General features: G+C 33.9%; 2 protein-coding genes across 8 annotated transcripts; one reads left to right on the top strand and one right to left on the bottom strand.

Moving 5' to 3' along the window:
* Positions 1–777: 777 nt before the first annotated feature.
* On the bottom strand, positions 778–22,571 carry LOC110872812 (GDSL esterase/lipase At5g03810). The gene is made up of 5 exons (XM_022121690.2): positions 22,083–22,571; positions 21,849–21,976; positions 21,517–21,750; positions 1,475–1,730; positions 778–1,147 (listed from the first exon to the last, which is right to left on the bottom strand). Exons 1-5 carry the CDS (start codon positions 22,321–22,323, stop codon positions 954–956), a joined length of 1,053 nt encoding a protein of 350 aa, XP_021977382.1. The 5' UTR covers positions 22,324–22,571; the 3' UTR covers positions 778–953.
* Positions 17,787–20,731, top strand: LOC110872821. Of its 7 annotated transcripts, XR_004879230.1 has the most exons (9): positions 17,790–18,053; positions 18,209–18,260; positions 18,352–18,432; positions 18,506–18,556; positions 18,657–18,701; positions 18,771–18,851; positions 19,167–19,357; positions 19,706–19,916; positions 20,000–20,731. XR_004879230.1 is itself a non-coding variant. In XM_035983186.1 (8 exons), exons 4-8 carry the CDS (start codon positions 18,615–18,617, stop codon positions 20,024–20,026), a joined length of 471 nt encoding a protein of 156 aa, XP_035839079.1. In that variant the 5' UTR covers positions 17,791–18,053; positions 18,209–18,260; positions 18,352–18,432; positions 18,506–18,614; the 3' UTR covers positions 20,027–20,731. The 7 variants fall into 7 exon arrangements, 2 of the variants coding, with proteins under 2 accessions (XP_035839078.1, XP_035839079.1); XR_004879229.1 differs by having other exon boundaries at positions 17,787–18,053; positions 19,167–19,916; XM_035983186.1 differs by having other exon boundaries at positions 17,791–18,053; positions 18,506–18,701; positions 19,293–19,357.
* Positions 22,572–23,158: the final 587 nt, after the last annotated feature.

Below are 23,158 nucleotides of genomic sequence, written 5' to 3'. Positions count from 1 at the left end.
GCACTAATGTGTTCACTAAGAAAACATAGTACATTGTTCATATAATGGCACAGCTTTCAAACAGACCAAACACTCGGTCTGTTTCTACTAACTGGGTGAACATTAACCTCCCCGGGGGATTTTGCGCTCGTGCAATGTATCATGTCACGCGCAAAGTATAATGCTCTGCGCGTGGCATACCATACATTTCGCCCTAGAACATACTGAGAATCAAAATACTATTACAACATCAACCTTTCAGGTTCTTACAAAAAACATTGACGAATTCAACATCTAATTTCAGTTTAATGTTGTTCCTCTGTTTGCAACAACTCACTTTCTATTCTTCCTTTGCTTTCCAACGACCAACAAAGAAAAAAGAGAATTGTCGGGTGCTATTGGGACAGATGTGGCTGTGAATCAGGGTTTGCTGGAATCGTCTTTTGGGGATTCAGGTGCTGGCCAGAGAGTGTTGCTGGGGTTGAGAGAACAAAGGGAATGTTGTGCTTGCTTAATAAATCCATTTCCATGGTGGAATTTGATTTACCATCAGAATCTCGCCAGATGTAGTGACCGCTGATTTTGGGTGGTTGTTGGAGAAGATGAACTAAGAAGTAGTGAGTGTGGGTGTAACTTTTTTTATTTATTTATTTTTTTAATTAAAGAAGAAAACACCCGCTTATGATATTTTTTCAACTACACATATCGGGTAATTAATTTTCTCAACTACACACTTTTGAGATTTAAAAAAAAAAAAAAAACCCTCATTTTAAAGACAAGAAACAACTGACACTTGAATTTGATCATAAGAGCTCTACTACAAAGGTTTAGACACTTATATGTGCACCATCCCTTGAATGTTATAAGTTGGATATTTATTTACAATAAAAGAAATAAAAACCAACATATTCTACTTCTTTAACTCTTAATACGGAAGACAAACATATATATTATAACTCCCAAACGTAACCGTTCTATGAAATTAAATTTATTCCTTGCCTTAGCAGATTTTGTGACATGATCTGGTTTGCAGCTTCAGATGGATGAAATCCATCCCAAAACACATAGCCAGTTGCATTTGAGCATGTACCTATCGACATAGCATTGCATAACAAAGAAGTCTCAATTGTACCAGTTCCACAACAACCTCTTTTTGACTCAAGAAAACCTGCACATAATCAAAACATTTAGCTTGTGTTCTAAAACTGACATAACTTGTCCAGTTTCTTCCTTTGAAAGGTGTTTTCCAACAAATTGTCTATAATACTTTTCTATGGTGAATGATAGACATTCAACCGTATCAACTATAACACAATTAGTTCTCCAAGTAAGCAACATTCTCAATATTACTAATATTTACATGTGCAATGCCTGTCTATCTAATTACAAGTGTAATGTTCGTCTCTCTAGTAAACGTATCAGGTCTTTATAATTCTAGTAAATACAATTTAAATCTGTTCGAAAGAATAGGGTGGCAAGAATATTGAAACATTACCATTATCACTAGGTTGTTGGATCATATCAAGAAGAGGTTGGTAGATGTCAAACACCACATGTTTGAGGTCCGGATATCTTGCTATTAGTTTTTGAGACGTAGTGTTTAGTTTATTGTTAAACATCATGGCGTCACGGTTTAGTCTCAAAATGCAGTTACTACTTCCAAAACCAAATAACGTGATGGCTGCCGGCAAACATCCAATTGGTGGTAGTGTTGTAACTCCGATCCTTCTTACTCCTAAGCCGTAGAGATCCTGAACATGGAAATAGTGTTAGGCATGTAAGGAGAATGAAAACAGTGGTAAGAGGAAGAAAAAAAGTAACATGTTTTTAATGAAACAACATTATTCTTATCAACTATTAAATATATATCTAATATGCAATAAAAAAAATTCATTTCTACCTACACTTCAATGAGCTTATATTTTTATTCAACCATACATACATACGCACCTACATATATAGTTACTAGCAGGATGCCCGTGCGATACGGCTCCACACATCTCATTGTGATACTCGTTTTTTGTAGTTTTCTTATTCATATAATATTTATAGTAGCATTATTGTAATAGATATACAGAAGTAATCGTGTAATCCATTTCATTGTGCTATGCATGGTTTGGTTGGTTAGATTATTATCTTCAACCCAAATCGAGGTCATCAATTAGTCTATTTTATTAACTAATCCGTTTTCAGTTAGTCGGTTTTGGTTTATTCAGTTAGATTGATGGTTTTTGGTTTGATTCATTTAATTTCGGTTAATAGCCCAAACAAAAACTTTTTCTTAGAAATACATGAAATTTAAGTACAAATACCTGAAATGGATGTATAGGTACATGAAATGGAGGTATAAATACATAAAATGGGGGTATAAATATGAAATACATAAACTGAAGGTATAAAAGCTAGAAATATATGAAAATATGAATGGTTCAGTTTAGTTAATTTTGTTTAATTGAGAGTACAAAAAATCGATAACCGTTTTTGGATAATTCGGGTTTCGGTTAATCAGTTTTCAATTAACTTAATTTTTGGTTGATTTCAGTTCGGTTTCAGTTAACGATTCAGTTATTACTCTCCTTTGGACACTGTTAATCACCTAACATATTAATATTTTTAATTAAAAAAACTATTGAAATACTATACTCAAATTAAAGAGAATAAAATAATCGTTTATATGGTGTAATTTTAAAAAATATATTAACGTGCTAAAAAGTTATGACCGTTTAAAAATCCTGGGGGGAGTTAGTTTTTTGTAAGGGGATAAAATGTAACTACTAACTAATTAGCTATAATTTTTTTAAAGACAAAAGTTTAATCACTTGACATTTTGTAGCTATTAAATATTATGTGATAATGACTAAGAAATTTGAGCTTTAATTACTTGTACACTAAGACATAATCTACTTGTATCTTCTAATCCACACGTTAATACTGACAAAGACAACTATCGAAACGTCGACAAAAATGAGTAGGTCGTCACGGTACTTTTGGATTTTTTAAAAACATTATTGTTTATAAGATATAGCAAGAATTCGTAAAAAATTATAAGTTTGTTGTGGAAAGAGAAAAGTGTAACTAATTACCCGTAATTATGTTAAAACTTAGGGATTTAAGTGTAATACGACAGGGGGCTAAAATATAATCTATACTATATTTATACTATATTATAATGCATGAGGGATTGGTATTTTAAGATACCTAAAAAATAAGAATTTTTCCCCCACTTTATTTATAAAAAAGACCCCTAAAATGAGGTAGTTTAGTCTTTTAAACACTATTTATTTTTTAGCCCCTAAACTTATTACACTTAAATTCCTTAGGTTTTAACAAAATTATAGATAATTAGTTACAATTAACCCATCCACAACAAACTTATAATTTTTTTACGTATCCTTGACATATCTTATAAACTATACTACTTAAAAAAAAATCCACAGATTGCTTATGACGACCTACACATTTTTGTCAACGTTTCGGTAGTTGTCTTGTTCAATATCAACGCACGGATTAAAAGGTACAAGTCGATAATGCTTTAATGTAAAAGTAATTAATACTTGTGATCTAATGCGCCTAATCTACAAAGATGGGCTCCATCTATGCAAATAAAAATAAAAAGAATTAAAAGTACCGTAACATAAAATGAAGATATTATGTGTCACATTTTATTTTATTAAAACTGCTTAATATCTGTACTTAGATATATCTTATAAAAACTTAAAACTAACTACAACAAACTTCCTAAATAAAGGGGTGTCAAATCTAAAATTAAACCCTAATGCACTTCTATAGTTACTACTATAAATACATAGCAGGACACCCTGTATCTATTGCTAAACAAAGTTAAAAAAATGGATCCAATTCTGAATCCAATTGTTGCGAAAAATCAAGCATGCGGGATTGAAAATTTTAAGATCAGTTCTGTTATATGGCAGCAGTGAATAATTGTTTTCTTTATTTACTTTTATGTGAATGTTAACTTATTTGATTTTTCCGATTCAGTTGCATGATGAACATTACAATTTAAACAACCCATTTGTCGAACAAGCTTCTAAGGTATTGATTTTGCTGGTTTTTAAGTATTATTTTTGCATATATCTTTCATATTACATGTTCGTTATGTTATTATATGTGTGTTTTATTGCAGGATGATGGTGATAAAATTGTTGATATTATTTCTTATTGTGTAATGTTTAGTCCATACAAGTCTAATCTTTAACGTGAATTTAGTAAAAAGGTAATTTTAAGGTTTATTTAATCTTTTTTTAACTTTTGTATTCAATTTTTGTCCTTTTTAAGGTTCGAAAGTTTGAAACTCAAAGAAAGAGATCCAAGAGACTCTCTGAATGGAAATAGAGTAAGGTTATTAATTTAGACGATTTTGAGGACAATGACAAAAAAGAGGAGTTAGAAGATACTTCTGATTCAAGCACAAACTAGAAAACCCGAATTAAAATACCTCGAGTGTCAATTCAGAAGCGGAACAGATTTCATGCAGTCTAATATGAAATCTATCAAGTGTTTTTATGGTTTTTTTTCATTTTCAGCTGTTATGTTTGATCTAGACGTATGAATAAAGTTTATCTTATAACTTTATTTTTTATGTTAATATAATGCAGTTATTGACCATATTAATAAAGTTCAAAATAAAGTTAGTATCCTAAATTTACAAGTCAACTAAAAACTTATATAAGTTAATATCCTAAAGTTGCAATAAATAGATATTGCAGTTAGATATAATCAAGCTGAAATTATAAAATATTGCAGTTATTCTTGAATATTAATCTAATAATTTTTATTTCTTAATTAAAAACTAATAAAGTAATAAACTTTAAAGCTAAACAAAAAAATGAACTTACTATGATATAAAGTTAATAAAGATATAAACTCTTAACATCTTATTTTTTACAAAAACTATTTTTTAAATTTTATAAAAATATAAATTATAAACGAAATTAACAATTAAAGTTAAAGGTGTAAAACGTACTTACAACTATAACAACTTATCTTTTATTTTTTTGTCATTTGATTATCAATTTTTTATAAAAAATACGAAACTTTACATGTGTAAAACAATTTTTTACTTTATTTATAAACAAAACATTTTGTTTTTATAAAAAAATAATTCTTTTATAAACATTTTTTATAACAAGTAATATAAATAAAGTACTCCAGAAATTTACAATCTTTACTAGATAAATATTAAATTGTGTTGCAAATTTTTAGGAATTATAAGTTCAACTATATTGTTCTAGATAATATTAGTCAATTTCAAAAGAATTCTTTACCAACTTGACTGGATACATAGTTAAAAGTAGACTCATATGGATAAGATTAGTTAGGAACTAAAAAGTTGAACTTAGTTTGATATAAAGTTAATAAAAATATAAACTCTTAACATCCTATTTTTTAGTAAAAACAGTTCTTGAAATTTTATAAAAATATAAATTTTTTATATCTGTAAAAAACCGAAAGTTAACAATTTAAGTTAAAGCTCTTAAATGTACTTACGAGTCAAATACTATTTTTTATTTTTATAAAAACGAAAATTTTGAACTTAAAGTTTATTGGATGAGTACTATGTGGATATTTAAAAAAAATTATGAACTTTAAAGAATAAAATTTAACCAATAAAATAAACATACTTTACAATTATAACAACTTATCTTTTATTTTTTGTCTTTTGATTATTAATTTTTATAAAAAAACAATATTTTTTGTCTTTTGATTATTACTTTTTATATAAAAAAACTTTACATATGTGTAACACTAATGATATGTATCCATCACAATAATGTTATCATAAATATTATACGAATAAGAAAACTACCAGAAATGAGTGCCGTAATCCAAAGTGTCCCCTCGCCGCATCGCGCGGGCACTGTACTAGTTATAATGAATAAGTGAGGAGTATTTTAAGATACCCAAAAAATAAGAACTTTTCTGGTTTCCCCCCTTTATTTATAGAAAGACCCCTGAAATGAGGGTAGTTTGGTCTTTTAAACACTATTTATTTTCTAGCCCCTAAATTTATTACACTTAAATCCCTTTATGCATCCGGTGGTGATTTATAGAAGTGGTGGTCACCGGAATTTAACCTTCCTCAGATGCTTCCGATTTTTGTTATCATTGGACCTTCCTTCCTTCCTTCTGTGTTAAGATTTTGAAGATTACAGAGGTATGTCTTGTTTTTACAAGAACCCTAATGACAGAATACATTTAATTTCTTCAATGAATAAGTTATCGATGTTCAAATTCTGAATTTTCAGTTACATGGTTTTCTTTGCTATGGATCTTGGGCTTGGAAGGGTATTTATTGTTCCTCTTAAAAGCTATACTAATGTGGTTATGTTATTTTTGTTGTTACTGTTATTGTTATTATTATTTTCCAGAGATGATAATTAAAAATTAAAAATTTGATCAGTAATATGCTTTGAATTACAGATTTTTACGTTTTGGTACAGAGCTCTGTAGGTTATGTTGGGATCCACTCCACTGGAGCTGATATGTGATCTGTTGGTTTTTGGTCTGTATTTCAAAATCTACCGCTTTTAGCTTTTGTTATTGTTTATAATTTGTGTGTTAACGAGTTGATGTCAACCCGCGCGTTGTGGCGGGGTGTTGATTATCATTGTCTTAAGTATCTCTATGTGAGATGCGAACTTCGTTTTGGGCTATTCACACCCACATGTTTGTTTCGACATGTTGAACATCAGAAGAAAATGATCACCATCAACCATGGTCGTCACTGCCGCCGCTGCCAGGAGATAGAAGAATCCCTCAGTTCGTTCAGTTTCGCGCTCTAACATGCGAGTGGCCCTAAACGGACCCATATAAAACACCGTTTTGAGTGAACAATATATATCCATGCGACCGCGTCGCCAAGCTCCTTCTGCCAGTACTGTCTCCGTCGCCAGAATATGTCACCGCCATCGCTAGAAAATAGAACAGTGGCCGAAACTCACTATTTTACGTGTCTGTCTTCGTGTGGCTCGAAAACCTATCAAATGAACTCTGTTTTGGGTGATTTTTTCTATCCACGCGACCGTGTTGCCAAGCTCTTCGAGCCTGTTCCGTCTCCGCCAACTGTTTTAAGGAATGGTCCAATTCTAATACCCAACTCAATTTAGACATTTAGGTACAAACAAATACATTTCGACTATAAAAATTGTAAATCCAAATTATATTTTGCCATTTACTTTCTAATATGCTGCATATATGGCTATTATGTGTGTAAAGTTTTCATCTTTTTGAGTAATTTCATAAGCATGTTTCCTACGTCATTTTCCCTTTTCTTTTAATTTTGGGTTCCGTTTCATTTTATTTGTACTTCATCTATGATCAATTTTTTTGCAAGACTTTGAACATAGTCTAATTAAATAAATTGATGTAAACACAGTCTAATTAAATAAATTGATGTAGCGTAATTTCATATATGATCCTTTCTCTCACTTTAACTTTTTATTTCTATATCGATACAAATCCAACAATTTCTCTCACTCTAGCTTTTTATTTCAATATCAATTGAACAAAATTTAAAAGTTAAAGGTTTGAAAATGTTAATCTAATATCCCTCTACATATACAGATCCAACAAAATAATGATAAATATGGTTGGTTATTGAGATTGAAGAGAAAAAAAAAACAACCATGGAATGATATGCATCAAATCCCTCTATATATGCAAATTCAACACAAAAACAACTAACGATAAACATTATTCCATAATTGTCGTTTTTTTCTCTTCAATCTCAATAACCATGTTTATCATTATTTTGTTAGATCTGTATATGTAGAGGGATATTAGATTAACATTTCCAAACCTATAACTTTTAAAATTTGTTCAATTGATATTGAAATCCCTCTATATATGCAAATTCAACACAAAACTAACGATAAACATGAAAATTGCGATTGAAGAAAAAGAAAATGAAAATCATGGAAAGACATATACTTGAGTCGATTGAAAAGGTGCAGGTTCAAGAAGGAAAATAATAACAAACATGATAATCGCGATTCAAGAAGGAAACAACAAAAATTATGCAAAACACATATGGTTGAATCGGTTGAATAGAATTTAAAATTATACCTTTAATATCCATCGTAACCGTTTGTCTTGATTTACGGATGAAGATCGAATCATTATATTAGTTAGTAGTGAGGAAGGTTCAGAATCAATCAATAATAAGATGGATGCAATATATATTTTTGTTATAATAACATGGAATCGGTTCGTCTTACTTAATCCAATTTGTTTGGATGATGATGGCAACATGGGATTTGTTTAAAATAAAAGTAAAGCAAAGTAAGAATTTAAACGGCATAAAGGAAATTCGAACCTACATATGATATGTACTGAACATGTGCGGCAACCATTCCAACATATAACAACTTGTGAAAATCAATTCGTTTAAATATTTTCCAACCGACATGACTTTTAAACGAAAGGGTACAAACCTTAAAAGGGTATGTGTGTTAAACAAAAGGGTATATGTTTTTTGTATCATTTAAAAGTAGTTTAGAAAGTTGTGACTTTTTGAAGAGGTGTGATATATTTAAAAGTTGTGACTTGTTTTTAAGAGTGATACATTTAAAAGTAGTTTGAAGGGTTGTGACTTTTTGTAAGGGTATGATATATTTAAAAGTTGTGACTTTTTGTAAGGGGTGTGATACATTTCAAAGTGGTTTGAAGGGTTGTGCCTTTTTGAAGAGGTGTGATATATTTAAAAGTTGTGATTTGTTGTAAGGGTGTGATACATTTAAAAGTGGGTTGAAGGGTTGTGTCTTTTTGAAGGGGTGTGATTCAAACCATGGTGTCTTAAGTTGCTTTTTGTAGGGTTATATAATGTGTATAATCCATATGGAGTTTTATTGTTTATAATTTGAGCTATCTTGTGATGTTTGGAAAGGTTGATGAGAGGTCAAGATTAAAGCACTTTGACTGACCAGGAGGGAAAGCAGATGCACTAAGAAAAACAAGCTTTGAATATCAAGACCTGATGCAACTTAATAACATGTAAGTAACTTTGTTGATGATTCCAATCTCTCCTAGGAATCTGCTTTGAAGAATGTACAAGTTGCTAGAGAAGTATGTATCCAAACACTTAGTATTTAGTTTTAAATATCTTTTAATGATCGTTCTAATCATTAACATCTACAATTTGGTATTTTTTAGAATGGAGAGCACTGTTATGCAACCTCTTGTAAGACAGTATTGGATGAAACTATTTTATCATTGAGAAAACTTAAAGAACTTCTTTTGCATCTACATGCATTCGAGAAGGAGAAGGTAATATACAGTTTAGCTTTATTATAAACCTTAATGCTGCATGAGCTTGTTTTTAAACGGTTACTAATTACTTGTTATTTTTCTTTTACATATCCAGAGTGATCGACTTAAAAAGGTTCTGGATCACATGAGCACCTTAAATATCGAGAAAGAGAAGGTAATCTACTTTTTAGGAGAGATAACCTTTTTTGGGTGGTGTATAATCGGCAGCAAGATAAAAAATACTAAAAATTGGACGTTGTCCTGTAACTCTCGTTAGTCATTAACCCCCTTATGGTGGTCTTAGTCTTTTCAAGTTGGGTCGGGTCAGGACTAAATATGAATGTTTTAGGCTATAATCTTTCATGTATTGGGTTTTAACCACACTGAATTCACCCCAATCTAAGACCAAGAAACGAACCAAATATGCATAATCTCCCGTCCCAGGTTGGTCCAAGGTCTACTTGGGTTAATCAAAAGTCAAAACTGAATCTAAACCCAAAATATCTTAGAAAACTGAAACCAAAGACCGGACTATATAGGGTGGGTTGGTTTAAGATTAATCTGAGTTGCATGATGTTTTTAACAGATTCTTGCGGATTTCGACATCTTTTCTGTTGTGGGAGTCAGTAGACCACTACCGTTAGTTGACTCGAGAAGTAGGAAAAAAGGTGGTTGTTGGTATGTGATATGACCTTATTTATTTTTTACCTTTTTTTCTTTTGAACTAAGCTACACTGGTAGTAGGCAAAAGCACGCTAAACCAAATCAATAAAAAGGTTAAACAAACAATGTTGGAGCGGAAGAAAACCAAGTGTAGGGCACCTTAAAATTTTCGGTTGCATTGCATATGCTCACATTCCAAAACAACATCGTGGTAAGCTGGATGACAAAACAGAAAAAACTATTTTCGTCAGTTATAGTGAGAACAACAAGGCCTACAAACTCTATAATCCAACAACGAACAAAATCATCATCAACAGAGATGTTGTGTTTGATGAAAGTCAAGATTGGGATGCAAGCAATACAAATGAGAGAATACCGGGTATTCAACTGAATAACACGGATTATGATACTCAAGGGACGTCTATTCATGATCAAAGCAAGGGTGCAACATCTGAAGTAAATAACTAGAATGGGAATCAGTCAAGTGATGATGAGATAGAAGCACACACTAATAACCATGAAGATGTAGAATCATTATCTTCATCAGAAAATGAAGAACAAAGAACACGAAGCATTACGGGCGTTTATCAAGAATCGCATCCCCTTACCAAAGCACAGGTTGATGAACTATACGAAAGAAATTAAGCCATGTCCAACAATGTAGCAAACTTTGTACTCTATGTTGATGCTGATCCCACTACATATAGTGAGGCATTCAAAGACACAAAGTGGAGGGAAGCCATGGACAAAGAAATGGAATCAATACAAAAAAATGAAACTTGGGAATTAGTAGACCCTCCAAAAGATCAAAAGCCTATCGGTGTGAAGTGGATATTCAAAACAAAGTATGATAAACATGGAAATGTGAGTAAATATAAAGCATGATTGGTAGCCAAAGGGTACAAACAGAAGTATGGGATTGACTATCAAGATGTCTTTGCTCCAGTAATAAGATTCGACACTGTCAGACTTGTTCTAGCTCTAGCCGCACACTATGGTTGGCATCTACATCAAATGGATGTGAAGACGGCCTTCTTAAATAGCAATTTAAACGAACAAGTGTACACCGAACAACCAGAAGGTTATATTAAGAGAGGAGAAGAACAAAAGATATGTCATCTTAAGAAAGCCCTATATGGCTTAAAACAAGCCCCGAGGGCATGGTATAGCAGAATAGACGGATATTTCAGATCACATGGATTTAAGAGATGTGTATATGAACATACGTTGTTCATTAAGATCTCCAAGAATACAAAGATGGTAATCTGTTTGTATGTAGATGATCTCATCATAGCCAGTGATTCGTTAGATATGATAAATCAGTTGAAGAATTCAATGAAGACAGAATTTGAAATGACCGATCTGGGAATTCTACATTATTTTCTTGGCATGGAAGTAAATTATGATAATGGGAACATCACACTATCACAACAAAAATATGCAAAGAATCTGCTGGAGAAATTCAAGATGGGAAACTGTAATGCAATTTCAACGCCAATGGAATATGGACTGCGATTGTCTAAGGAAGATCCAGAAGATGAAGTAGATCAAAACTTATATAGAAGTTTGGTTGGATGTCTCATGTATCTAACAAATACCAGACCTGACATTATGTTTGCAGTTAGCAAAATAAGTCGGTTCATGGAAAGACCAAAGAAATGTCACTGGGAAGCTGGAAAAAGAATTTTAAGATACATAAAAGGAACATTAAATCACGGAATCGTGTACTCGAAAGGTAGTAAAGGAAAACTGGTCGGGTTTAGTCATAGCGATTATGCTGGAAACATTGACGATAGCAAAAGCACTTTTGGGTATGTATTTCATCTAGGTTCCGGTGCTGTTGCATGGCAATCTAAGAAACAAAAGGTAGTAGCTTTATCTTCAACTGAGGCAGAGTACATTGCACTATCCATAACCGGTTGTCAAGCACTTTGGATAAAGGGAATTCTGAGTGATCTTCAAATAAACATAGACTGTCCTCCAACAATTTTATGTGACAACAAATCAACCATCTGGTTAGCCAAGGATCCAGTCTACCACGGGAAAAGAAAGCACATAAGGGTCAAGTATCATTTTATTCATGATTTGATCAAGAATGATGAAGTGGAGATTCGTTTCTGCACAACAAAGGATCAAGTAGCAGATATACTTACTAAAGCTCTGCAACCAAGAGACTTCATTCGTATTAAAGAGCTTCTGCATGTTGCTCCAATCTAGCTTACGGGAGGGTATTAGAAGAAGAATTATAAGCTAGATATAATATATAGTTCACATTATTATTATTATGTTATTATAGATAGTGGCAGTTATCAATCAAATCCGTCGTGTATATATGTAATCCCTGTATCAACATTTATGATTACCAATTCTATTCAAGAACATTTTATCTCTTTCATTCAAAACCCTAAATCTACGATCTTAATCTCAATAAGACCTTTTCGTGTCGACTTACCTTGAATAAATTATCCCCTAGTTAAACTCTTTGAACCTTAGCCTTTATTTTGTATTACCCACCTTTTCCCGGTCCAACTTTTGCAACTCACATCGATTACTGCCTATCTAAAATTGAAGACCGCTAGTTTATCTTGCATTATTTGTACAAAAAAAAAAACATAAATAAATAAAGAAGGTCGTCTAAAAGTTACCGGTCAGGCCTAAAAGAGTTAGATGCATCCTTCCGAATCTGAATTGATTTCTTGTCTTCATTTTGCAAAGCTTGGATTACTGCCTAAACCGAGAGAAATTGTTTTCCTCAAAACACATGATGTGAGGAAAAAGTGGCACAAGATCTGGCAATTGCCACCATACTACGGCTTGTCAAAGAGTGCTGCCAAGAGAAGAGCTAAAAGACACGAAAATTGTTCCCATGAAAGAATATGCAGTAAAAACCTAACTTACTCGTGATACAAGTATACCGAGCTAATTAGGGTGAAGGCTATTAGTATGAAGCCCGAACAATCCATAAAGAAAACATGAACTATTCAGTTAGAAGGAGCTCACAATGCTGCAAGATAGATTTGGTCTTGACAATCTGATCGTATATGAGTCACACTGGAATTAGTATACCCTCATAATTCAAGCTTTGTAGAGGGAGTCACTTTTGTTTCTTCAAGACTTCAGTAAGCCTTATCCCTGTGACTTGTATTAGCACATTAAAAAAAGCCAAAAAGATTTTTCCTTTTTAACCCTTTTAAAAGTCCTCATAATTCATGCATTTTACTTAGTTAGTGGGAGCTTGATTTGCAAATAAACCTGAGTGTTCCACTTTAAACTCATCTTATCCACACACATAGTCACATACACAGCCAAGAGTTGAGTAAACATTCTGAGAGGTGTGAGATTATGCATAACCAAAGCTTAATGAAGCATGTCACGATTTTCATTTTGCTAAAAAATACAAGCGCACAAAAAATAAGTGACTCATTGGAAGTAGGAAGTTCGCATTGAACTACTTGTCTTTATCTTATCTAGGCCATGGGTCTGATTTATGCATGAGTTTGCTTGAAGACAAACAAAAGTTTAAGGTTTAAGTGTGGAGTATTATGATGTGACAAATATTATACATATTATAATGGATAATCATCCCCCTTTTATACCACTTGGAGGCATTATCATTAGGGATACTATCTAAATCATTCATTTTTTTTATTATTGCAGGTAATTTGGACTTCTAAGCAAAATGAAGCGAAAAATATCAAGAAATGAAAAAAAACTGAAGACATGCAGCCAATGCATGCCCATGCACCTCGGCAACTTTACAGTTTTCAACAAATCACAAGTTTTAGGCTTTCTACAAAAGCTGAAGATTCTAAGGTACCACTCAGAAAAAATCATGAATGGGTGTATGTTGTACATGCACGGTCATGCATTGTACTCACAAGTATCCAAGGATACAAGTATATGTCATAACATAGGACGTTATCGAAAGTTTTATATATAGATAATTCCATATACTTTTATATATATGGGCCTCGGATGCACTACAAGAAAAAACACCTATAGGGACGACACCTTTAGGGACAACACAGGTCCTCTCTATAGATTACCCTATAGAGACGACATGTCGTTTCTATAGGGTTTTCGTGCCTTTTAAGATAGGTTACCTTATAGGGACGACATATCCTCTCTATAAGGTGAAAATAATTCTTTTTTGCTTTTTTTTATTCTCTAGTTTGTTGAATTGGAAACTTTAAAAAAACGTTTTAACTTATAGATACGACATGTTGTCTTTATAACTTTAAATATTTTTCTTTTAATTTAATTTTATTAATGATCAATATGTATAAAAATTAAAAAATAAAGTTTAACTTATAGAGACGACATGTCGTCTCTAAAAAATTTGACTGGTCAAAAATAATTTTAATTTAGGCGGCAAAATTTCCCACCATTCCAAATTTGTTCCGGAAGAAAAGTCTAACATACAGAGACGACATGTCGTCACTCGTCCCTATAAACCCAATTAAATTTATTAATTTATTCTTGTTTTTTAACTAAAAAATATATATTTAAACCTATAGATACGACATGTCGTCTCTAGAACCTCACCTTTGGTTTTCTTCCAAGAATATTTTAGAAAAATAACCTTAAGAGGTATGTTAATTCTTCTTGGTTTTATTTTAAGAAAGCAAAAATGATATTTTTTATATAATAAACTTATAGAGACTACAGGAAAAAAACTATATTTTTTATTCTAATAGATTAATTATTTTTGGTTTTATTTTAAGGAAATATAAAGATTAAAAAAAAATTATTTTGAAGGCCCAGATGTGGAATGTGCTATAGTTGATCACTACATGAAGTTTTTGGGTATAGAATCTGCGGTGGAGGAAATGAATATAGAGGAGTTGTTTTCAAATACCGTAAATCCGGTTGATGCTAATCACATGATTCGGCCTGTGACTCGTGAAGAAATAAAGGCTGCAATGTTCAGTATTGGAGATAATAAAGCTCCAGGGCCAGATGGTTTTACGTCAGTTTTTTTCAAGAAAACTTGGGATATAGTGGGTGAAGAGGTCTCGGATGCGATTATACAGTTTTTTGATAATGGTAAATTGCTTCAACAGGTTAATCATACTATAATTGCTCTTGTCCCTAAAGTTCCTACTCCTTCGTCGGTGTTCGACTACAGACCCATCTCTTGCTGCAATGTTATTCTTAAATGTATAAGCAAAATTTTGGCGGATCGAATAAAAGGGAGTTTGGGTGGTTTGGTGAATATAAATCAATCGGCTTTCATTCCGGGTAGGAGGATCTCTGATAATATCCTTCTCACTCAGGAGTTAATGCATAATTACCATCTTCATAAGGGAAAACCAAGGTGTGCCTTCAAGATTGACATTCAGAAAGCCTACGATACGGTTAGCTGGTCGTTTCTAAAATCTATTCTAATCAAGTTTGGTTTCCCTAGTAGAATGGTTGATTGGATAATGACATGTGTGTCCACTGTTTCGTTTTCCTTGAGTGTTAATGGGAATCTTTGTGGTTACTTCAAAGGTAAAAGAGGCCTTAGGCAGGGTGATCCTATATCCCCTTATTTGTTCACGTTAGTTATGGAAGTTCTTTCGTTGCTGTTACAAAAAGCTGCTGATCAACACCCTGCGTTTAGATATCATGATAAGTGCAAACAGCAGAAGATTATCAACGTGTCCTTTGCTGATGATCTATTCCTGTTTATTAACCCGGACACGGTCTCTGTTAAAGTGATGCGTGATACATTGGAATTGTTTACTAGAATGTCGGGATTAACTCCGAATCTAGCTAAAAGCACTACATTCTTTTGCAATGTCTCTCAAGTGATCAAGCAGGAAATTCGGTCGCTATTGCCGTTTCAAGAGGGAGAGCTCCCTGTGAAGTATTTGGGAGTGCCGCTTATATCTACTAAGCTTATGTATAAGGATTGCAAGATTCTTGTGGACCGGGTAGATAAAAAGATCGAGCATTGGATGAATAAAACTCTTTCTTTTGCGGGTAGACTCCAACTGATTAAGTCAGTCATATCGGCTATGCACATTTACTGGGCATCTGTGTTTATGCTTCCGGCGCGTATTATTGGTGATATTGAAAAGCGTATGCGGAATTTTCTATGGAGTGGGGGGCTGAATAAAGTTAGCCATCCTAAAGTGGCATGGAAAAATGTTTGTCTTCCTAAGACGGAAGGGGGATTGGGTATTCGAGGGATCCAGGATATGAATAAAGCTCTTCTCGCTAATCATGTTTGGAGTATTTTGCTTAAAAGGGAGTCGTTGTGGGTTAAATGGGTCCATTCTTACAGGATTAAGGGTAAGAACTTTTGGGATATACCGTTTCGGGGCAGCATGACTTGGGGGTGGCGGAAAATTCTTAAGCTTCGAACTTCTATTCGTCAGTTTACTTGGTATGAGATTGGTAATGGTCGGAGCACGAATGCATGGCATGATAACTGGTGTAATCATAGTCCTTTGGGAGCGTTCATTACGCCAAGACGCATACATGGGGCGGGGTTTAATATGAGTTCTAAAGTTGCGGATCTTGTCAGTCACCTTAGTGAGTGGATATGGCCTAGCTCGTGGCTTCAGTTATATCCAGCTTTGATGAGTCTTGTGCCGCCTATTCTGAACCAAAATGTTCCGGATAGGTTGTTATGGAAGGATAGATATGCTAAGCATAGGGAGTTCAGTACATATGAAGCCTGGGATAACATTCGATCGCGTGGGGAAGAGGTTCATTGGGCTGAGCTGGTGTGGTTCTCTCAGTGTATCCCGAGGCACTCGTTTCACATGTGGCTTGTTATAAAAAATAAGCTCAAAACTCAAGATCGGATGGGGATATGGGACGCAGGTAGTGCAACTAATTTAAATCTCATGTGTTGTCCGCTTTGCTGGAACGGTAAAGACTCTCGTGATCACTTATTTTTCCAATGCTCGTATGGGTTGCAAGTGTGGAATATGGTTAAAGATTTGGCGTACATGGAAACAGTCGATGCCAATTGGGATTCTATTATGAATTGGTTTTATCAAAATCCTTCGGGTAAGTCGTCAGAATTTTTAGTTGGTAAAATGGTTGTTGCGGCTTCAACTTATTTTATATGGCAAGAGAGGAACAATAGATTATTTTCTACAAAGCAACGGGAGGCTACCTTGATTGCAAATATTATTCTCCATACGGTCCGCATGAAGTTGATGACATTCAAGCCAGGGAGAGGATCCAAGAGTCCGTTATTGCTAGAACGGTGGAAGTTCCAAGTCAAGACTATGAGTATTGATCCAGGCTAGAGTGGATATGTAGTCTTTGTGTGTCTTGTTGTTGCCATTGTTTCGGCTTCTGGTCGTGTTTTGATGTGGTTGTTTTTGTTTTGTTTGGTCGTGATTGCTTGTTGGTGTCTTTTGGTTTTGCTAGTCTTGGTATGTCAAGGCTAGCCCTAGTGTGCCACTCTGGCCCACTCGTGTAATTCTTTTTTCTTTATATAAAATTCACCGGGGTAACCCTTTACCCAAAAAAAAAAATTATTAAACATTTTAACATATCGAGACGATAAGTCATATCAATAGGTTGAGCCCAGTTTAGAGCATTCACATCCAAAGAACTAAATCGTGAGTGTGAGGTTTTTAAAATATAAATAGTATAAAAAATGGTTGTGAGTGGAGGAGAGAGAAAATGTGACTGTTCATCTGTATATTTGGGGGGACATCGTTCACCCACTATAATTTTTTAATATATATTGAAAGTGGTTGTGAGTGAAGGAGAGAGAAAAATGTAATGATAAAGGTATAAAAATATTATTTAATTGAAAAGGAGAGAAAAAAAATATTTGTTTTTAGTGGAAATATATTGATACAGGAGTTGTTTTTTAGTGGAATGTATGTATAATTTTAGGGGGCTGGATGTGAATGCTCTTATCTAAAATAAAGCCGCATCCTCATTTTCCTCATTTCCCCCCAATTGTTCCCACCACCACTACCAGCGGTGAGTCCCTCCGTCCCACCTTCGATCTACCGGTTTAGCCCACCGCAATTACCACAACCGTTCTTGCTGTGTTCTGTAACCACCACCTACGCCGCCGGTTATGCTCACAGCAAGCACCAGAACCGTTCGTGCCTTCGTGGGGTCTTCCGTAACCACCATCACCATGCGTGCCGTCCTTTGCAACCACCACCTCTGATTCGCCGGTTTGTGACTTAATTTAACACTAATTTTGTGATTATATGCTCCAGAGTTAGAAATCATAGAACATGACGAAGATTTCCTTCTTTCTTGTTTCATTTGTTAGTTAATTTAGTGATTATATGCTTCCGGTCTTCTTTCTTTTTGTATCTTTCATTAGTGAAGGTCATTGGTATGGCGGATTGGGTTGGCAGGAATTTTGAATCAACTTGGTATGGTCTGCTTACCAATATTGAACCCTAATGTGTTTAATTGTCGTTCATTTTGAATCAACTGGCTTAATTGCAATTTCTAATATTGTAGATTGCGAACGTGAATAGAAAATGGTGACTGCAATAGTGGATTCAGATCCAACATCTTGAACAAGCACTTGTCATTGCACAAGTATGTATGTTTTCTTTTTTATGCTTTCACTTGTCTTGTGAATGATGGACCTTTAAATCTGATTATATTACAGAAGGAAAGTAACGAGGTCAAAAGGCAACTTAGCAGGTGCTCCTTTCTAACGGTACTCACTCACTCACTCACATTCTTTTATCATAATAATACTGAATCTCAAACACATAATGCACTTTTGGTTCTCAATTTGGACACTTCATTGTCCAAAGGTGCTAGAAACAGCTTGGTCAACGATTAAACAAAAGCATCACCAGGTACACTTGATAAGATTGATACTGTCACTTTCTGAAATGGCAACGATGATAATTTTCTTCCCTATTCAGCTGCAAGGCTTTGTGATGATCCAAATGCAAAAATGGAAGTACACTGCTGCTTTTGCTAACAAAGAAGTGGTCTTTTTTGTGGTAAGTTCCCTGTGGCTGGCAATAGTAAATGACTGACTACTTTTCATGTATTAAAACCTCCAGTTATTACTTGTTAAAGAAATTTTTAGAAGCTGGATGTTATAGCAATTCTGTGAAGTTTGGTTTATTTTATAATATTTCTGACTATATTTCTCAGATGTAACAGTTCAGGCCATGGGCACTAGTAGTTTTTTGTTTGATTTTGATTATTATTTGTTTAAGTTTTGATTATTTGGATGTGTTTGTTATTTTATTTTACAAATAATTGATTATTATTTGTTCAAGTTTTGATTATTACTGGTTTTTGATAAAAAGGAACTCAGATTTGAGTTGAAATGGTGCCCCTTTACAAAAATTAAATGAAATTATGAGAACATCAGATTTGAGTTGAAATGGTGCCCCTTTAATTATAAAAATTAAAATAAAGACAACCATGGTTAGATACACACCTCCAGTAAGTCTGGATTGCGAGTTCAGGCGACGGACGAAGCACATGCGAAGTTCAGGTCAGCCCTCTTTACCTACATGTTCTGTTTGAGGTTAAAGAAATGTGATGAGGTTCAGGTCGGGGATCCGAAGTTATAACGCATAACCCGACAACTTAGTAAATTTTTATTTCGCTTCTTTAGTTGATGTGTTGAAAACAGTCAGCATTCATCCATACTCTCTGATCATGCTATTATGTTTGTGCTTGAATGTTTTCATTAATGTGGTTCAAATTTCACATCGGATCTTCCGCATAAACTTTATATGATAACTTTTAATTCTTGTGGGTGGCCTTAGTTATCTATTTATCTCACATTAACAAGAAAAAGAAAATACTAGTTTTCTAATTTCCACATTTTACCCTGCAGATACACATCACAAAGTTATTGCGGTATTACCTCGTTTATGCTACTTAATGAGCTCCTTGACCCTCACAAAGGTTATCTTATGCATGATACATGTATATTTAAAGATAATGGTATAGTAAAGGAAACCCGTTATGTTGGTCCTCAAAATCAAGGCATTATGATTATGAATTCTCTCCTACAAACTTTGTACTATATACCTTACTTTAAAAAGGTTGGTAATTTCACTTTTTGCCCTATCAATTGATGCTCACTAGAATTATAATATCAGCCACTCATATTTAACTTTTGAATCAGGTTATGTATCAGGTTGATGCTCGGTAGAATAATAATGAAGAACAAACCGTATAGTAACAGAACTGGTGTATATACGGCTGCATCTCGGTTGTTGATTGCAACACCACTGCCTACTTACGTGCTACTCTGTTGAGGCATTGGCTGGCATACGGTGAAGAGAGGGATACCTAATGTGTGTTACATATGTAGAACATTTAGATGTACTTGAATATCATTATGTGAAGTCTAGTGCCAAGTACAAGCACCGAAGCACCACGAACATATCAAGTTAGCAGTAACATCACTGATCAGACGCCTAATCTCGAACAAGAAGTGAAGGATTGTACGCTTTATATGGAATCTGACTGGACGGGAATCAAGCAACTATTAAAGAGACGAACGTTTGATTTCAATCGAGCAGCCAAGGCAGTTGAAGAATGAAACCCACCCTTTCGTCCAGAATCGTGCAAAACGAAGGTGCATTCCACCTAATTAAGTTTAGGAAGATGTATTGAACTATAATAAACTTAATTAAGTATTTGTGTTATGTATGTATTATTTGTATCTTAGGTTTATTAACTCGAATATTATGTTTATTAGGGTTGTAAACGATGTATTATGTTTGTAATTCAGTGTAATGTTTGGAAGTTAGTTGAGATGGCACAGGCAAACCGTCGTGGCGGTTGTTCCCGCCAAATTCTCAACTGCCATAACCGTTACATTATCAATGTATATAAGGTTATGTTCCCACAATTCGGAAGATCACCAAGATATTGCATTTTAATCCAATATCCTTATCCTATTCGACAATTACAGTGTTAGAGTATATGTGTGTTTGTTGTTCTTGATTCCAATAGGAATACATTACTTGGAAAGCAACAAAAGTGGAGGTATATTTTCTCTCTTATTTTACTTTTATCTTATTAGTTAGCGGTGTGATGCACGTTAGTAGACATTACAATAAGTTTCTAAAACGTGTAACATAAAATGTGATTTGTAGTTGTTATACTGTTGAATTTCCATAAACTTATTCAGTCCTTTTTTGATTTGGTAGACCACAGGATAAGTATTCTTAACCATAGTGGCTGGCGAAGCTTGAGATTTGTTAATGAACCTAGTGTTAGATTTGTTAATATGATGACAATGAACCATTTGATGAAATACTTAATTTTGTTTTTAAAAGAGCAAATGGCGGAGATGTGGAGGGGGTCAATAGACAATGGATGAGGAGATATAGAAGCAGATGTTGACGATTGAACATAAGCTCTACCAATACCAACTAAATGAGTAGTTACGGCCTTTTATGAAGCCCTCCCCTCCAAATTATTGGTATGCATTTAAATCACATTATTTTTATTTATTGAAGCAATATCCATTTCTTTGGAATGTTTTATTTGCATTTGCAGGAACAAGTCAACGGATGTCAATGAAATATTTGTTTGCAAAGCAATTTAATGATTAAGAAAAGCTTGAGAAGAAATAGGTCTGGGTTGATGATTAATAAAATAGAAGTAAAAGAAGAATCCATAGTATAATACCTGTATGAAGATGGAGTAGGATCTCAAAAGCATATCCGAAAACTGTGAAGGGGTATATAATGCATTCAACAAAGGGTTGATGTAGTAATTCAGGAGGAAATCACTGCTTCCTGCACTTAGTATATGAATTCCGCCAGAAAATATGGTATTTGCTCTCTCGTTTCCCGCAATCCTCACCACTTGGTTTTGCCACTCCCGGTAGTATGAAACCTGCTCTGATAACGTAATCGCTTGCTACAAGATACCACCAAACCAACCAAACCAGTTAGTTAGTTATCAAACTTTGTGTTTGTTTGTTTGTTTGTTTATTCACTAAGAAAATTTGTCTATACATATAAGTGTGACGTAGTGTCATAAAAACCCGACCCCGCAGAGGCAAAATTGGCACCCGTTAGGAGAAGTGTGTCGTTGGCCGGACTCAAGTAAGGCGGCGGGTATGTATCAAATCCTAGGTACTCAGCTGTTCAAACAACATACAGCAGCTATAAATAATAATATTATTCCAAAAACAAAATGGAATAATAAACTTGTTATTTTGTATTTTATCGGTGGTTAGGGAAAATTACCTGTGTAATCTGCTGCTAATTTTCCATTGCAAAACCTGCCGGTAGGTTTGTGAGTTACAAAATCTCTTCCGTAAGGAAAAAAGTTTGCTCTGAGCAAAGTGGTGACGTAATTGTTGTTGCCGACGTCCGTTACAGAGTCCCCGAAGATGCATAGCGCCGGCACAAGAGGAACACCGGTTATGATGTTCGCCAAACATAACAACAATAAGATTAAGAGTAGTGGACACCTAAAATAACCCATTTTCTCTACTCTTCCTTTCCCCTAAACTAAACACATGATAATCATCGGACAAAATTTAAAGGAAGCCTACCTAAATTCTAACAAATAGCATCTCAATAAATATTATTATATATACAACTATTTTTTTTAAAACTAAAGTCCATATATGCACACTTCTACCTGACTCACCAAAGAACAACTTCAAGGAGGCAACCCACCCCTATGAAAAGACCCCCTTGAGTTAGGTTTAAAACTTAAGACATCTAGAGATCCCAAGTCTTAAACATCACACCCCCATGCCATTGTACTAGAATTGAAATGTCTATATTAAATATGTATATGTGTGTATATATATGCCAATACTCATATTCTTTTTTATAGGTTTTATCGACGTTCAGAAAATTTTGAAAAAACAAAGTCGTATTGTAATAGATTGTTTTATTTGTATTGTAGGCTAAATTGAGTGTTGGTACCGTCCTAACAACATATCAACACTAATATTCATTTTTTATAGTTTTCGATCACTGTAAAACATGTATCAGTTGCTATATAGAGTGTTGGTATCATATCGTTACTGCAGTGACCCACGAACCAATAACAACCGAAGATCTGTCACCCACGAACCAATAACAACCAAAGATCTGTCACGAAACACAGAGATCCCACTGTTGAGTGTAATTCCTAACATGTTTAGATTCTTTCCCATGGACGCAAAACAAGTAGCTAGATATGGAATATACCGCAATAGTTCTCGTGTGAAAGTTAATTATTATTCCACTAATTTATTTATTTTTTAACAATACTTTGTGTAGCATATAATTTGATTTTTTTTTCTTCTAAAACTTGTGTTCTATAT

Source organism: Helianthus annuus, chromosome 14, assembly GCF_002127325.2.
Source record: "Helianthus annuus cultivar XRQ/B chromosome 14, HanXRQr2.0-SUNRISE, whole genome shotgun sequence".
In the NCBI taxonomy this organism is placed as follows: Eukaryota; Viridiplantae; Streptophyta; class Magnoliopsida; order Asterales; family Asteraceae; genus Helianthus; species Helianthus annuus.
The sequence above is the reverse complement of the archived record's forward strand: the minus strand, read 5'-3'. Positions and strand labels throughout refer to the sequence as shown.

Bases quoted from the DNA above. Each gene is read 5' to 3' on its own strand.
- LOC110872821 (XM_035983185.1), top strand. From the start codon at position 18,615: ATGCACTTTTGGTTCTCAATTTGGACACTTCATTGTCCAAAGGTGCTA. The intron at 19,358-19,705 runs GTCAGCCCTCTT...TTTACCCTGCAG, and splicing joins GAAGCACATGCGAAGTTCAG to ATACACATCACAAAGTTATT. The intron at 19,917-19,999 runs GTTGGTAATTTC...CTTTTGAATCAG, and splicing joins ATATACCTTACTTTAAAAAG to GTTATGTATCAGGTTGATGC.
- LOC110872812 (XM_022121690.2), bottom strand. From the start codon at position 22,323: ATGGGTTATTTTAGGTGTCCACTACTCTTAATCTTATTGTTGTTATGT. The intron at 1,731-21,516 runs GTATTATACTAT...TTCCATGTTCAG, and splicing joins CCTACTCCATCTTCATACAG to GATCTCTACGGCTTAGGAGT. The intron at 1,148-1,474 runs GTAATGTTTCAA...GATTATGTGCAG, and splicing joins CCAACAACCTAGTGATAATG to GTTTTCTTGAGTCAAAAAGA.